This window comes from Alosa alosa, chromosome 20 (assembly GCF_017589495.1).
Source record: "Alosa alosa isolate M-15738 ecotype Scorff River chromosome 20, AALO_Geno_1.1, whole genome shotgun sequence".
Taxonomy (NCBI): domain Eukaryota; kingdom Metazoa; phylum Chordata; class Actinopteri; order Clupeiformes; family Clupeidae; genus Alosa; species Alosa alosa.
In genome coordinates, this window is record NC_063208.1 from 26,171,815 (window position 1) to 26,186,814 (window position 15,000).

Below are 15,000 nucleotides of genomic sequence, written 5' to 3' on the forward strand. Positions count from 1 at the left end.
AAGGGGAGAAGAGTGAGAGATTATGACTGGGAAAAAGATATCTAGATCCATTGATAAACAACCATGAACTGACAACACTCAAGGTCTTGCCTACGTATGCAATAGATATGTGGCATCTCTCCTCTCCTTGCAGAAATCCTTCCTGATTGTTATTATTTGTGTGTGGGTCTGTGTTTGTGTGTATTTGTGTGTGCTTCATGCAGCTTTGCCTTTTGTCACATCCTCTGTGTTTCCAATGCAGAGGTTTGACTGCCAACTGATTTTTTTCATTCAGTATATGCTTTTGTGTCTCCTCCTAACAATGCTCTTTTTTCATGGACTGTAGCTTGTTATGCCTCTCCATCGTGATAGGTAAAGAAATGTCAGTTTTGTGCTCAAGCTGTCTGTGGCCTTGGTGAAACTAATTCTTGTCAGAGTGAGGAAACAGACAAAGCCCAAGAAAAACGTGCTTCTTGCTCTGGTGCTTTGTTTCCTCACCCAGAGCAACAGTGTCACCTAGTGGTACTTTATGGTAATGAAGTGACGTGTGACTGGATTTGGCCTCTGAGGACTCATTCATACCATTTTTAGTTATTTTTATGGTATAGATTGACACCCAGAGGAAGAAACTAGCACACAAACTCAAAGTACATATAATAAAAAGTTCCACTTTTTTTTTTTTTAAAAAAAGATTGAACATTATTCTCCACCTCAGCAGGAACATCATGAATATTTATGAAAAACTGAAAAGATTCCATAATGACAAACCCCCAGAAGCAGGTGTATTCTTTTGGGATTTAGAATGGTTTATGACAATGGCAGATTATTGGGTCATAAAGGATATGACATCATGATAGAATGTTGTGTGTATAAAAGCCCAAGTGTTTGGAGGCAGACACGGAGGCTTTGCCCAGCTCACTGGTAATTTCATCAGAAGGTAGGCCTGCAATAGAAGCCAATGAGTCATGTGTTTGCATTATTCTATTGCTCTTAAGAAACCTATTATTCTAGTTTATAATATATAATTTTCTATAATTTATAATATAGTTTTTCACTCTATTTTCATTTAGCCCCGTGTTTGCACCACTGCCCCTCCTCCTTAACCGCTGGTGGCTGTGCGGCTTCAACCCTCTCCACCACCTTGCCTATGGAGCGCCGGCGCTCTAAGAACCATGGCCTCCGTGGAAAGAAAGTGGAATATGAGGACATCACAGCGGGTGTTCAAGACCATGTCCAAGCTGTTACAGTATCCGAGTCGGCCCCCATCGCCCAGCCCACTGTCCAGTACGCAGATGCCTCCTCTTCTTTAAGCGTTGTCTTCTTCCCTGAGATGTCCAGGACAGGACAAGAGGAGCGGGTCAAGCACAGCTGTCACCCTAGTGAAGTGGACGGCTGTTCAAACAGCCCCAATCCAAAACGGAGTTCGCCAGACCAGCGCACCTCACATGCGTTCCGTCCGAGTTCCATAACGACACTCTACATGGCCTCTGACAGGCCAGACAAGCCCAACGCACAGCCAGAACCAGCAGACAGCACAGGCCCTGTGGTCATGGAGGAGTGCCGTGAGGATGAGCACAGGGATGAAGATGGGGCTGAGGATGAGGATGATGATGATGATGATGATGAGGTGGTGATTAGAAGAGGGTGGGTGGGAGCTGCGGGGGGGAGGAATGAGCAGAGGGTTCCACTGACCCCCCCGAGAAACCAGAGGGGTCAGGAACAACAACAACAACAACAACAACAGCATCACCACTATCATCAGGAGCAGCAACCACAACAGCAAGATCACCAGCATCAACAACAGCAGCAAGAACACCAGCATCAACAAATGCAACAAGAACACCAGGTCCAGCATCAACAATTTCAACAGGTAGAACCACATCAACAACAGCAACAGTTACAGCAGAATCCGCACCATGAGCTTCAACTCAAACTCCAACAGCAGCAGCAACAGGGCTATCATCTTTTGCAACTGCAGCATCAGCACCAACAACAATTTCATCATCAGCAGCAGCAGCAGTTACACCATCTGATGCAACATCCACATCTCCAACACCACCATCATCAGCATCAGCAACATATCCATCAGCAACAACAGCAGCAGCAGAATCATCACCAACAGCAACAGCAGCAGAGGCAACACCAGCATGGTCAACAGCAACAGCAACAGCAGAGGCAACACCAGCATGGTCAACAGGAACAGCAGCAGGCTGCAAAGTCTAGACCACCAAGGGACAAAGCAGCACGACAGAACCAACAGACACAAGTGTGTACATGTGTGTGTGTGTGTGTGTTGTGTCATGAAGTGTCTCAGTTTGTATGTATGCTACTCGTCAGTAAGTCAGAAAATATTCTATTCTGGTAATTGTGGTTGGTGAAAGCATCATTTTGTTTATGTTGAGAAAAGAAATGATAACAATGATGTAATTAACACTAATTTGTAACAATAGCTGCTGTAAAATCTATGACCCTCAACTGTGATGTCAAAAGTGACAAAGAAAATGGTGAAAAAAAGGTGATGACAAGGATGATGAAAGTGATGATGATGATGATGATGATGCAGCAGCTGCAGCTGCTTCTGTTTCTGCTGCTAATGATGACAATAAGCATGACGATGATGATGATGACGGTAGCAATGACAGTGGCGCTGGTGTGTTGTTGGGCTGGCAGCAGGCGGCGTGTGAGCAGGCCATCTTCCAGCTGCCACTCAGCCCCGTGGGCATCTCGAGCACCCAGTCGGACAGCGCTATCAGCGGGCAGGACATCACCAGCGAACAGCGCCTGTTCTGAGAGCACATTGGCAGTGAGACACGCAACGTGGAGTTCAAGAGAGGGGGAGGTCACTAACAGCCTTTGTATTTATTTATTTATTTATTTATTTATTTATTTATTTATTTATTTATTCATTTTTAAGTTAGCTTGTTAGTTCTTTCATTACTCATTACGTCTTACATTACTTTTTTTGCTATTTAGTTAGTTAATTAGTTTGTTACTTTGTTAGTTATTTGATTTGTTTGTTTGTTTGTTTGTTAGGTTAGAAGTTTTTCAGAGTTGATTAGATAACATCATACCTTTATTATGCTTGTAGGATCTAACTATTACACCAGGCAAAATGTCACTGACACAAACATTCTCTTTCTTTATAAGAAACTCTGGGTAGAATGATCAGTCAAAAGACTATCATAATCAAGCCTACTGAAATATTAGTTTGTAGTTAATAAATGATCATGCATAAACACTTCAAAAATAGAACATTAAATTAACAGTGACAGCAGAGGAGACCAAGGGACATTCCATACAAAACTGCTAATCAAAAATAAACTCAGCTAAAAGGTGTCTAGGGCTGTGTAAAGAAGACCATTCAAAAGGATTCTCTCAATGTCATTTAGCAATGATTGAAGCCTCAGAAAGCCCTTGGAAAATGATTTCCACCCCCTCGACCTTAGTAATGCATTAAAACTGACAGAATTTTTTTTATCCTTGGCTTTTTTTGTTTTTTTGGTCCTTATAAATATGCTCACCTTGCATTCTAGACAGGGGCTGAGCAGAGTCACATAAACACTCTTTACTTACAAGGGAAATTAAACTGACCCAATTAAACCCAGCAGTGGTTGCCAAACTGTCAAACTCTGCCAACCGGTGTGAGTGACCCTTTGAAACGGGACGAGTCAATAGCTTTTCAGCACCCCTGACAAAAAGCTTAACAGCAAAATCAATGCAGTATACCTCAAGTTTATCTAACTGCTCAGAACAGCACATAGAAAACATACCCGTAAAAAAAGGACCGCTTTGAGGTGGAGATGCCTTTAGAAACTCTTAAATCTTAAATCTTAAATCTTTCACTGCTGTGAAATCAGCAGTGAAATTAAACTGACATTGAAATCAAAAATAAAAACATCTTGTAAATGAAGGTTTTAAATTCAGTTTACTCACACTTGTTTAATTCGTGATATCTACCCAAAATCCGTGATATCTACCCAAAAACGTTGAAAAGCAGAACCTTTGATTGGTAGAGATTGCCGTTGCCATGGAAATGGCACGTTGGTTTGCTCGTTCGAACAAGATGGAAAACAGTTTTTCTTATCTTGAAAGTTGAGTTTGTTCAATGTAAACGGTAGGAAGTTACTCATCTTGTCTTTCATTCAAGGGAAGATCGTTAAACTATTGTTAGGTTGGAAAACTCTGTAAAATGTATCATTCGCAATGGCTGATGGCATGACTACTTTGTTAGTTCGGAAATTAAAATAGGCCCACAGTCTTGTACTTTTTGCTCTCTCATTTTTTGCTGCTCTCCCCATCACCTTGCATGACACATCTGCATGGCACGTCTGCATATCGACAAAGTTTGAAAGAAGAAGAAAAAGTTCCAGACAGACTTTAGAGAAACACCGTCCATCTCCCATTCATCCACACAATGCTGTCTGTCTCTCCTCCCCTCTCTCCTCTGCTCCTCTTCTGTGGTGCTGGAGCACAAGAGTAGGTGAGATGGAGGGTTATTAAATGAGAAGTGTGTGTGTGTGTGTGTGTGTGTGTGTGTGTGCACTTACTCCCTGTTGGCGCTTGCTTGCTGGCATTCTCCTCACACGAGCCCTGTTTCACACGCTTGCATTCCTCTCCTGACTCCGTCGTCCTCGGAGAGTTCTGAAGCTGGGTGTGCTAGAGCCAGTCAATGAGGATGAGGGCTCACACTTTTGCTCAGTGAGAACAGACACACACACACACACACACACACACACACACACACACACACACACACACACACACACACACACACACACATTGACCTATGTAATCTGCTCTCTCTTTTCCCCCCTTGTATATACATTCCATTGCACTCTCTGTTGTTATGCTCTCCTCCACAGACATAAATACATAAAACTGAAAAATATAGAAAAATAAACCAGGCAGGAGTAGATGCCATACCAATTGATATTTGACAAGATTAATCATAAGATTAATTGATTGAGGTAGGGAAAAAATGCATCTGAATAAACTAATGTAGAAAACGATGGCAACTGTCTTCTAAAAATAGGCTCTAATTAATTTAACTGCTCTCATCAAGACTGGGAAAAAAACATGGCTTGATGGCAAGAGATATTACCCCTGATAGCAAGAGATATTACCCCTGGCTTCACATCAGTTAAGCAGACGCTTCTGTCCACAGTAGAGATGGCGAAGATCATACTTCATCTTTAGTCAGCTGCGGGGACTACATAAATAGATACATAGATAAAGAAAGAAGGAAAAAAGAAAGAAAGAAAGAAAATTCTCATATTGGCACCTTTTGGCAATAATGCTAATAATAAATCTCACAATAATAATCTCAATACCAGAGCTGTCGTGTTCCAAAGGGAAAATAATAAAATAGTGAAAGTGAACATATGAATATAGTTTTTCTTGCATTACTGACATCTGAGATACTCTACCACTCAATACTCCATGGACATTTTTTGACCCTGCCTGTGAAATCTAGCCACACAGTTAACTGGTAAAGCACACACTGATTATATTATTAACAGTTATATCAGAGAGGGTTAAAGCAGAGCTAGTGCAGGCGATCTGTGAGAAAAAAATCACCCAACCCAAAACTAATTCCAACAGAAATCATTTTTGTTGTATTCAGTTCATGAAACCTTCCCATGTCACATTCCAAAAGTCTATGAAAATCGCCAAAATGGCCAAAAGCTGCACCTTTGGCAGTTTCACTGAACTTTCATAGTACTTCAACTTGGTGAACTTGTACAGTTTGGAGCCCTGAACATTTTCAGATATAAAACCATTATCAAAAAAGCCCTAATGGTCGCCGTGGCAACCATTAAATGTTGCACTATAACTGAATTATGACTATATTTTTTTCATTATATCTCCTGAACCAAACATAGCATCTCAGGAGTGATGTCTACAGGGATGGGCAGTATTTATGATACATGTATTACATATTTCAAATACAAAATATATTGTATATTCGTAATTTGTATTTGACTGGGTTGAAAAAAAATGGTTTAGTATTTTGTATCAAAATAATTTATAGGTATGTATTTTTGTAGTTTAAAAATATTGACAAAATATTTTTGGTAAAACCAATACTTTTGGTGATGTGATGACATCATAAAAGTGCAAAACAATGAATGTAGCCTCTGACTGCTGACTCAGTAATTTGCCCACACTTGTCATCATCATATTGAGATTCAGGAAGATGATCCAGTGCAAGTTGAGTAACTTTAGGCGGGTCCTGTAAAGGATTCAATGTCAAAAAAATTTATACAAAAGGATTCTGGTACTGTTGGACATGCTAAATAACATTTTTAAAACTGATAGTTCCGGTCCTTGATTGTGATTGGCTGAACGTTTGATGCCGTTGTAACATACACCTTGACCGCATTCCGTTCTATATTACTGCGCTACCATAACTTGATACAAAAGTTAAAGTAGCTGCATCTTGACGTTGCTTGGCAACCATTCAGATAGAGGAAATATTTAAATTTCTTGGCGGAAGAATGATTATCTATGAATATTTTTTGTTCATTGCTTTGCCTTTACTTTATGAAACTTTGCCAGGTATTTATAGCAACAGTTTTAGAAAAGCAATAAGCCGCTCGAGTCCGTAGGTTACACTGATTCTACAACAGCTAAGGGGGGTCTTACTCCGCTAGCGCGTCGTGCCTAACAACTCCCCTTAGCTGTTGTAGAATCAGTGTAACCTACGGCCTCTTGGGGCTTAGCCTATTGCTTAAACAAACTTTTAAAGGATCTTTGGTTATATCATTGCATTATTACATCATTACATTTCTATTTGTGTCTGTTGTATTCTATTCTTTTCCATTTGATTCTATTCTATTCCAGTCTATTCCATTCTATCATGCATTCCTGCTCTCCCCAGGTGAGTACCTGCGTTCAACCTTCCGCTCGCACCTGCGCCGCTATGCGTGTGCTTTCCTGAACAGCGGCGGTGGGATGCTGTTGGTGGGCGTGGATGACGAGGGCGTTGTGCGTGGCCTGCACTGTGACCACCGGCAGGAGGACCGCGTCCGGCTGCTCGTCGACTCCGTGCTCAAGTTCTTCCAGCCGCCGCTGCTGCCCCACTGCTACAGCCTCAGCCTCCTCCCTGTGGTGCGCCCGGGCCCAGAGGGCCTCAACCTCAAGGTGGCTAGCACTTACATGCTAACCGCTAATAGCTGTTATTAGCTGTGTGTGTGTGTGTGTGTGTGTGTGTGTGTGTGTGTGTGTGTGTGTGTGTGTGTGTGTGTGTGCGTGCGGTGTGTGTGTGTGCACGTGTATGTGATGCCTGCGTTACCAAGCTGTTTCATTTCATTTCATGTTTTCATGTCTGCGGCCATGTTATTTGTGTTATTTGTGTTAGAGCTTTCCTACTGCCTGCATTAGATGCATGCCCCATGCGCTGACAAAGACAATTAATGAAAGTCAAGATGTTCTGCACACACAGTGCATACAGGGTAAAACTGGGTTTACTCGTTAGCACAAAAGCCAGGGCTACTGGGTATAAGTTAAAGTTAAAGTTGACTGATTCTTAGCAGACACTTTTATCCAAAACGTCACAGTGGAAATTGAATCCGAGTCAACTGATTGTCTGTCAGCAACGTTACCTCTGCTCCAACATGTAAAGAATGCGGATGGATGCTGCCTTTGCTTGGGTCATATCTGTTATAATGGTATTATGCTGGCAGCTAACCATGAAATGGAGTAGATGCGGCCCTGTTCTGCCTCACATCTGGGCCAATTCCCAGCATAGTATAGTATACTCTTTGATCCCGTGAGGGAAATTTGGTCTCTGCATTTATCCCAATCCGTGAATTAGTGAAACACTCAGCACACAGTGAACACACAGTGAGGTGAAGCACACACTAATGCCTGCTACAACAGCGGTGCTCGGGGAGCAGTGAGGGGCTAGGTGTCTTACTCAAGGGCACTTCAGCCGTTCCTACTGGTTGGGGTTCAAACCGGCAACCCTCCGGTTACAAGTCTGAAGCCCTAACCAGTAGGCCACGGCTGCCCACAAAGAATGGAAGGGGAACGCTGCTGCTCCAATATTTATACTATCCAACCAACAAATCAGCAGCCTCAAAATTCAGCCGGGGCGAATTAGAAAAGTGTGATTGGCAGATTCAATAGCTGTCAAATAAAATTGACCAATTCCGTGGGGCAGAAGAAATATTTGGGGGGGGCATTGCCCCTCCCAGCCCTATTCTAGGACTGGTTATTCCGGTTACCATATCGTTGCTAAATCCATTACTGTTGCTTGTTCAGATGTAATGCAGCCGAGACCTGATACACTAAGTGGTCGGGCGATTACGGTGGACTGAAGTTGTTTCTCTTGTTGTTGTTGATAATTACCCTGGAAATCCAGAGTTCTCACGAGACCACAATGTAATTGTCTCTGCGAGACACTCTGGCAAAGAGCAATGATGCACGTTACTTTTACCCCAACATTCCGGGAAACCAGCTAAAATGATGAAGAGACGTTGGAGGAGAGTACACATTGGTCTTAGTGTTATCCGATTGCGTCAAAGTCCGAAATAATTCAGAGTAAACATGGTCTAGTGTTATCAAATTGCGTGCAGTGAGATTTTTAAATGCATGCTTGTTGCCGCCCCTCGAGTTGGGCCATTACATTGTTCTTTTCCAGACCCTTAATCTTTCTAGATTATCAGGGTCTGGATATTCCAGGCTAGTTGATAATGTTGTTTTTTATTGTTGTACTAGTTGTTGTTGTTGGTAGTGTTGTTATTGATGTTGTTGTTTTCAGGTGTTGCGCCTGGCGCTGCAGCCCCCTCCGGCCCACACGCAGCTGGCCCTGTACCAGACGGACCTGGGCGAGGTGTACCTGCGGAGGGATGGAAGCGTGGAGGGACCCCTCTCGGCCAGCGCCATCCAGGAGTGGGCCAGACAGGTGTGTGTGTGTGTGTGTGTGTGTGTGTGTGTGTGTGTGTGTGTGTGTGTGTGTGAGACTGGATGTATAGATGTAAGTGTATTGATGTATTTACATACAGTAGAGTTATATTACAGTCATTTATGTGTTTATGTGTGTGCGTGAAGTGTGTGTGTGTATGTGTGTGTGTGTGTATGTGTGTCTGTGCGTGTCTGTATGTGTGTGTGTGTGTGTGTGTATGTGTGTGTGTGTGTGTATAGGCCTACATGGATATGTTTGTTTGTTAGTACATGAATAGTCCATGTTTGGTCAGGGGTCCTAAGCCCCCTCTGCATTCATTAGAGTTAGAGCACTGACATGCGTAATCTGCTGTCCCACCACTAATCTCATATGATTGGCACTGCACTACCACTTTCCTGCTGATGAACGATGTCTACTGAAATCAATCAGACAGAGAATGTGCATTTGAATTTCAGTGGCAAAATCCTCACATTATTACATCATAGTACGTGGCATATGTCATCTAATGTAATATAACATCTGATATCTGGTTCTGTTATTGTGTCACAATAAAAAAATGTTGTTTTGTTTTTGTCAGTGTATGTTTTACTAGATATAATTTGCCTGAAACAGGTGCCGCATTACTTTTTCAGTGCCGGCATTATTTAATACTGCTGACAGCATGGTGAAGTGATTCAGACAGGAACTCAGACAGCTAAAGCTTTTTGGCGATGCCTCAAAGCTCTGTGTGTGTGACTGATTACACAGACTGTGGGAGACGAGAGAAAAAGAGGCAGAGAGAGAGAGAGGAAAAGAGAGAGCGAGGGAGTGTGAGATAGACCGTAAGAGAGTGAGGGAGAGAGGGAGAGAGATAGACAGGAAGAGAGTGAGGGAGAGAGGGAGAGAGATAGACAGGAAGAGAGGGAGGGAGGAAGGAAGAGAAAAGTGAAACAGGATAAAGAAGGGAGAGAATATAAGAGGGAGGGCGAGAGAGGGAAAGAAAAGAGAGAGAGAGATGGGGAGACAGAGGAGAGAGAGAGAGAGAGAGGAGAAAGATATTTTGGTGACAACTGGCATCAAATTTGCTGCTGTAGTTTGAGACACAGATTCAGCATCACAGTTGTGCTTAAACTGTCAGCACTCGGCCTCTTTCTCACAGAGGCTGGATGAGTGCCTACATTCTGTAAAGCGCCATGATACATGTGTAATGTTTTGGCGCTCTATGAGCACAATAAATTGTTTCACAGGATGCTTCACAATGCTGCTCTGTTATGCAGCCATTCAGAAGAGTTAGCTTTGCAACAGTGATGGGTATGTCTGTGTGGATGTGTGTGTCTATGTCTGTGTGTGTCTATGTGTGTACTTCTATGTGTGCATTTGTGTGTGTGTGAGAGAGTGTGTGTGTCTCTGTGTGTGTTTGTACATGCAGGATTAATGAGATAGGAACAGGGATTAAAACGGATCCTGCAGTGCAGGCGTGTGGAGCTGATTGAGGGCTTTTGATTGACAGGTGAGCGAGTCAGGTGTGATGAGATGGCTGCTGAGGGCCTGTCTGCCTGGCGGGCACCACGGGGCGGTAATGACGAGGGCTGCTAGATAGCGCCTGATTGATAGCTGTCTTTAGTCCCCTGTGATTTACTGGGGTGCTAACTGTAGGAGCATTTCATTCTTTGCTGTCTTTTTTTATTGCTGAGGAGAAAGACACACAGAAAAAGTCTGACTCTGCAATGCATTTGGGCCAGATCTGGTTCTGAACTGACTTACATATGATCTATATGATTCTAAATTTCTACATATCCAGATCTGGTTCTGAACTGACTTACATATAGTCAGATGCAGATTTGGTTCTGAACTGATTTACATACAGTCAGATGCAGATCTGGTTCTGGCTCTTCAGTGGTCATATGGCCCTGAATAGCCCTGAAAAATTAACTGAAAAGGCTCTCTCTCTCTCTCTCTCTCTCTCTCTCTCTGTGGTGATGGGGTGGAAGGAGGGAGCACTGTGTCAAAAGTTGACGGCTCAACAAAATGTTGACGTTTGACAGTGTTGGTAAACATTGGTACAACATCCATAAAAAAACTGCTGCTATCCTATTGCATTAGAAGTAGTGAATGTGATTGAATTATGTAAATGTGCATGTAGTTTATTTATAGAGGAGATCCGACATGATTCACTCCTGACTTATCCTGAGTGACAGCCATAGAGAGGTTCTGTGACTGACAGTTATTCCACCAGACTCCGTGCTGGAGTACAGAGCTGACGTGCACTCAGTTGCACTCACGATATTACTGTAGGTACATCATGTAATACAACAATCCTGTATTGATTGATGGCTATCTTTTTATTCATGATGCTGAACTGCATAGCAAGTAAGTTTTATTCAAAAAACATATAAAAAAAAAGAAAAACACCTTAAAACCACTGACAACAATTTTGGAGTAGAGAAGCATTGTACAAATGCCGCCTCTCGTCCAATAGCCTTGGAGTGGAGAAGTAATTTTGCGTGACTGACAGCTGTCTCGTCCTATAGCGTTGGAGCGGGGAGGTGATGCGCCTGCAGCACTGCATCCAGATGCTGCTGGCCGAGCAAGGGCTCCTCCTCCAGGAGATGCGGCAGCAGAGCCTGACCATCGCCGCCCTGCAGCGGGCACAGATGCCCCCCACAGGTGCCCCCGCCGTCGCCTCAACTGCTCCCGCCCCGACTGCTCTTACCCCCATCACCCAGGCCGCCTCGGCCCCACCGCCAGCGGCACCGCGCCTGGAGGGCCTCCGAGATCGCCTGCTGAAGGGCAAGCTCAGCCGCAGGGTGAGTCTGGCGCAGACCCCCCCTCAGAGCCTCTCCGCTTGCCCGTCACAGAGCGACACCCCCATTCTGGTGCGCACCACACCAGCAAGCTCCCAGGACCACCTGGCGGACGTGTCGGTCAGTGAGGGGGGGTCCGCCAGGCAGCTAAGGAGCTCGTGGCTGCCTCAGGGCTGTGAGGGGATGTGGGGGTCCACGGATGGTGGGGGGCCAGGGCCCCCGCAGTGCCAACGGGGAGCTGGCACAGAGCCAGGCGAGGGCACCCAGACGACAGTCTCCACCACCTGCACTATCATGTGAGAGGAGGAGGGGCCTGTTATATGGGAGATGAGACTGGAATGGATTTTCACCAGGTGTGTGTGTGTGTGTGTGTGTGTATGTGTGTGTGTGTGTGTGAGTGTGTGTATGTATGTGTGTGAGTATATGTGTGCATATATGTGTATGTGGTATGTGTGTGTATGTATGTGTGTGAGTGTGTGTATGTATGTGTGTATGTATGTGTGTGTGTATGTGGTATGTGTGTGTATGTGTGTGTGTGTGTGTGTGTGTGTATGTGGTATGTGTGTGTATGTGTGTGTGTGTGTGTGTGTGTGTATGTGGTATGTGTGTGTATGTATGTGTGTGAGTGTGTGTATGTATGTGTGTGTGTGTGAGTGTGTGTATGTGGTATGTGTGTGTATGTATGTGTGTAAGGTGCTTGTGTGCCCATCTGGAGGGAGATGGCTCACATTGATGATGCACTCACTGCCCATTGTGTGTGTGTGTGTGTGTGTGTGTGTGTGTGTGTGTGTGTGTGTGTGTGTGTGTGTGTGTGTGTGTGTGTGTATGTTTATTTTATGTGGTGCTTGTGTGTAGTGGGTGTGTCTGTTTGTTTATGTATGTCTGTATGTATGTGTGTATCAGTGTGTATCAGTGTGTGTCTGTGTGTGTGTGTGTGTGTGTGTGAGAGAGAGAAAGTAATTGTGCCTTTGTGGATGTCCAGAACCTAGTGTGGCATGACTCCTCCCCCCAGTCTCCACTGACACCATGTACCTCTAAATCAGCAGATCATCCTGACAACCAAATACACACCGTCTTCCACACATGCTGAGTGTTGTGTCTTACTTTAATAGAGAACGTAAAAGCCTCTGGCTGACCCAAATAGCTGATGATGATGCTGGGCTGGTTCTGGCTCTGGTGCAAGCCCAGGCCCAATCATGTCACGAACCATGATAGAATCAACTGATATCTGGCAGACACACACTGGCCCAATACCCCCAAACCATCAGCACCAGACCTGCTAACTTGGCTAGCTTGATGTGTCAGAGTGCCTGGTCTTGCATCTCATCCTTGGCATCAGTGGACGAGATCAGAAGCATGGCTAGATGTAGTGAGATGTTTTAACAGTTGTTGCCTAGTGCTTACACACTATGGGCAGAATTTGGCTCATTGTAATAACTCCCATCTATGCCAAAATGAAACACTGCAATCAAAACTCAACAATCCTTTCTAAAAATGTAATTATTCAAAAACCATACATACATGCACTATTTGAATTATAACAGCAACACACTGATGTGCTTTATATAAAATACTGTAATCTTTGTGTCTCTATTTTAATTGTCATTTTCTCAGACTCAGTCTTCTGTGAATTTCTGCAGTTATCAGCTGACATTTATTTTTTTTTAAAAAGGAACATTCTTACAGAAATAAAGAAAAATAAAATCACAGTTATCATTGCAATGTGAATGTACTCTAAACAAATAAAAAATATAGCAACAAAACAAAAGTAAAAAAAAAACAATTACTGAAGAAATTGCTATTATGCAAATTGCTATTATCGCAGGCGATGTCCTCTCGGGCTAGGCAATGAGGAAAATATCACCTTGTGTGCCATATCCACCCTTGAACTGACCCCACCTCAATTTATGTGCATGCCCCTTCCATTGCTTGCAAAATAGGCATGCAGGTATGTGGTTGGTGATCATATACTACTCACTGGCACACTGAAAATAATTCTTTGATAGGTTTTAGAAATGGGGAATAAAAGGCAAATGCAGAACTGTACATGGGTACTCCATGTACAAGTACACACTGAACAGGTACACAATAACTTACCTGAAGTCTACTTGTGGTGCTAAGCCTGGTGTTCTGTTTTCTCTGTAAGTGTTTTCAGGTATTTGTGTGTGGGTATTACCAGATGTGCTTGCATTTTAAATGGAAGTGTTTCCCCAATGATGACAGGTGATTTCATTTTTGAGCAAAGTGTCTCATGTAGGTAAACCATGTCTAGTGTTGCAGGTGTGTTGCAGAATTGCAAACAATGTGCAAAGAAGAAAATGTGTGGTTACACAGTGCTTTAGGTATGCTACAAGAAGTTTAGGTATTGAGACTATGGTATAAGCATTTGTTTTTAGTGTGTAAGCAATGGGCCACAACTCTAAGTAATTATTATTATTATTACTGTAAGCCACTTGTGGACCATGGTGGCAGACCACAGTAACATTTCAGTGTTTGCTTGTGGCTGGTGGAGTTCTTACAACAGAAATGTCATGCAATGTTAAAGGTTAGCAGTAGGGGGCAGAAGAGACACATCTCTCTGTCTCTGTCTCCCACGCTCTCTGTCTGTCTCTCTCTTTTCTCTTACACTCTGTCTCTCTATTCTCTCTTTCTCTCTCTCTCTCTCTCTCTCTCTCTCTCTGTTTTTCCCTCTTTCCTCTTCCCTCTCTCTGTGTTGAGAGTGGGTGGAGGGAAAACCCACTCATCTGTCATCAGGAGTCTGAGTCTCTGTGTTGAGTGTGGGTGTGTGTGTGTGTGTGTGTGTGAGTGTGTGTATCAGTATGTATGTGCATGAGTGTATGTCTGTGTGTGTGTACCTGTGTGTGTGTGTGTGTGTGTGTGTGTGTATGTCTGTGTGTGTGTGTGTGTGTGTGTGTGTGTGTGTGTGTGTGTGTGTGTGTGTGTGTGTGTGTGTGTGTGTGTGTGTGTGTGTGTGTGTGTGTGTGTGTGGTGTATGTGGAGTGGAGGGAGAGAAGAAGGGTGTTGTGTGTGTTGGGGTGGGGGTGGGGTGAGGGGGGGCTCAGCTTACATCACCTCCAGGTGTTCTCACACGTTGCTAGGAGCCTGATTCAGCTCCCATCCCTGTCTGTCTGACTGTCGCTGTAAATATCTGTATGCCTCACTGTCTGTCTGTGCCCTGCCTGCCTGTGTGTCTGTGTGTCTGTCTGTGTGTTTATCTGCATCTTCCTCATCTCACTTCTCTTCTCTTCTCTTCTCTTCTCTTCTCTTCTCTTCTCTTCTCTTCTCTTCTCTTCTCTTCTCTTCTCTTCTCTTTTCTGTAACATAAATTAT

At 43.7% G+C, this 15,000-nt stretch overlaps 1 protein-coding gene across 1 annotated transcript; it reads left to right on the plus strand.

The window, feature by feature from the left end:
* Positions 1–1,895: 1,895 nt before the first annotated feature.
* On the plus strand, positions 1,896–12,090 carry LOC125284990. Its single transcript, XM_048229173.1, has 6 exons — positions 1,896–1,998; positions 2,495–2,694; positions 2,773–2,818; positions 6,860–7,122; positions 8,744–8,887; positions 11,398–12,090. The coding sequence occupies exons 1-6, from the start codon at positions 1,896–1,898 to the stop codon at positions 11,968–11,970; spliced, it is 1,329 nt and encodes a 442-aa protein (XP_048085130.1). The 3' UTR covers positions 11,971–12,090.
* The last annotated feature ends 2,910 nt before the right edge of the window (positions 12,091–15,000 follow it).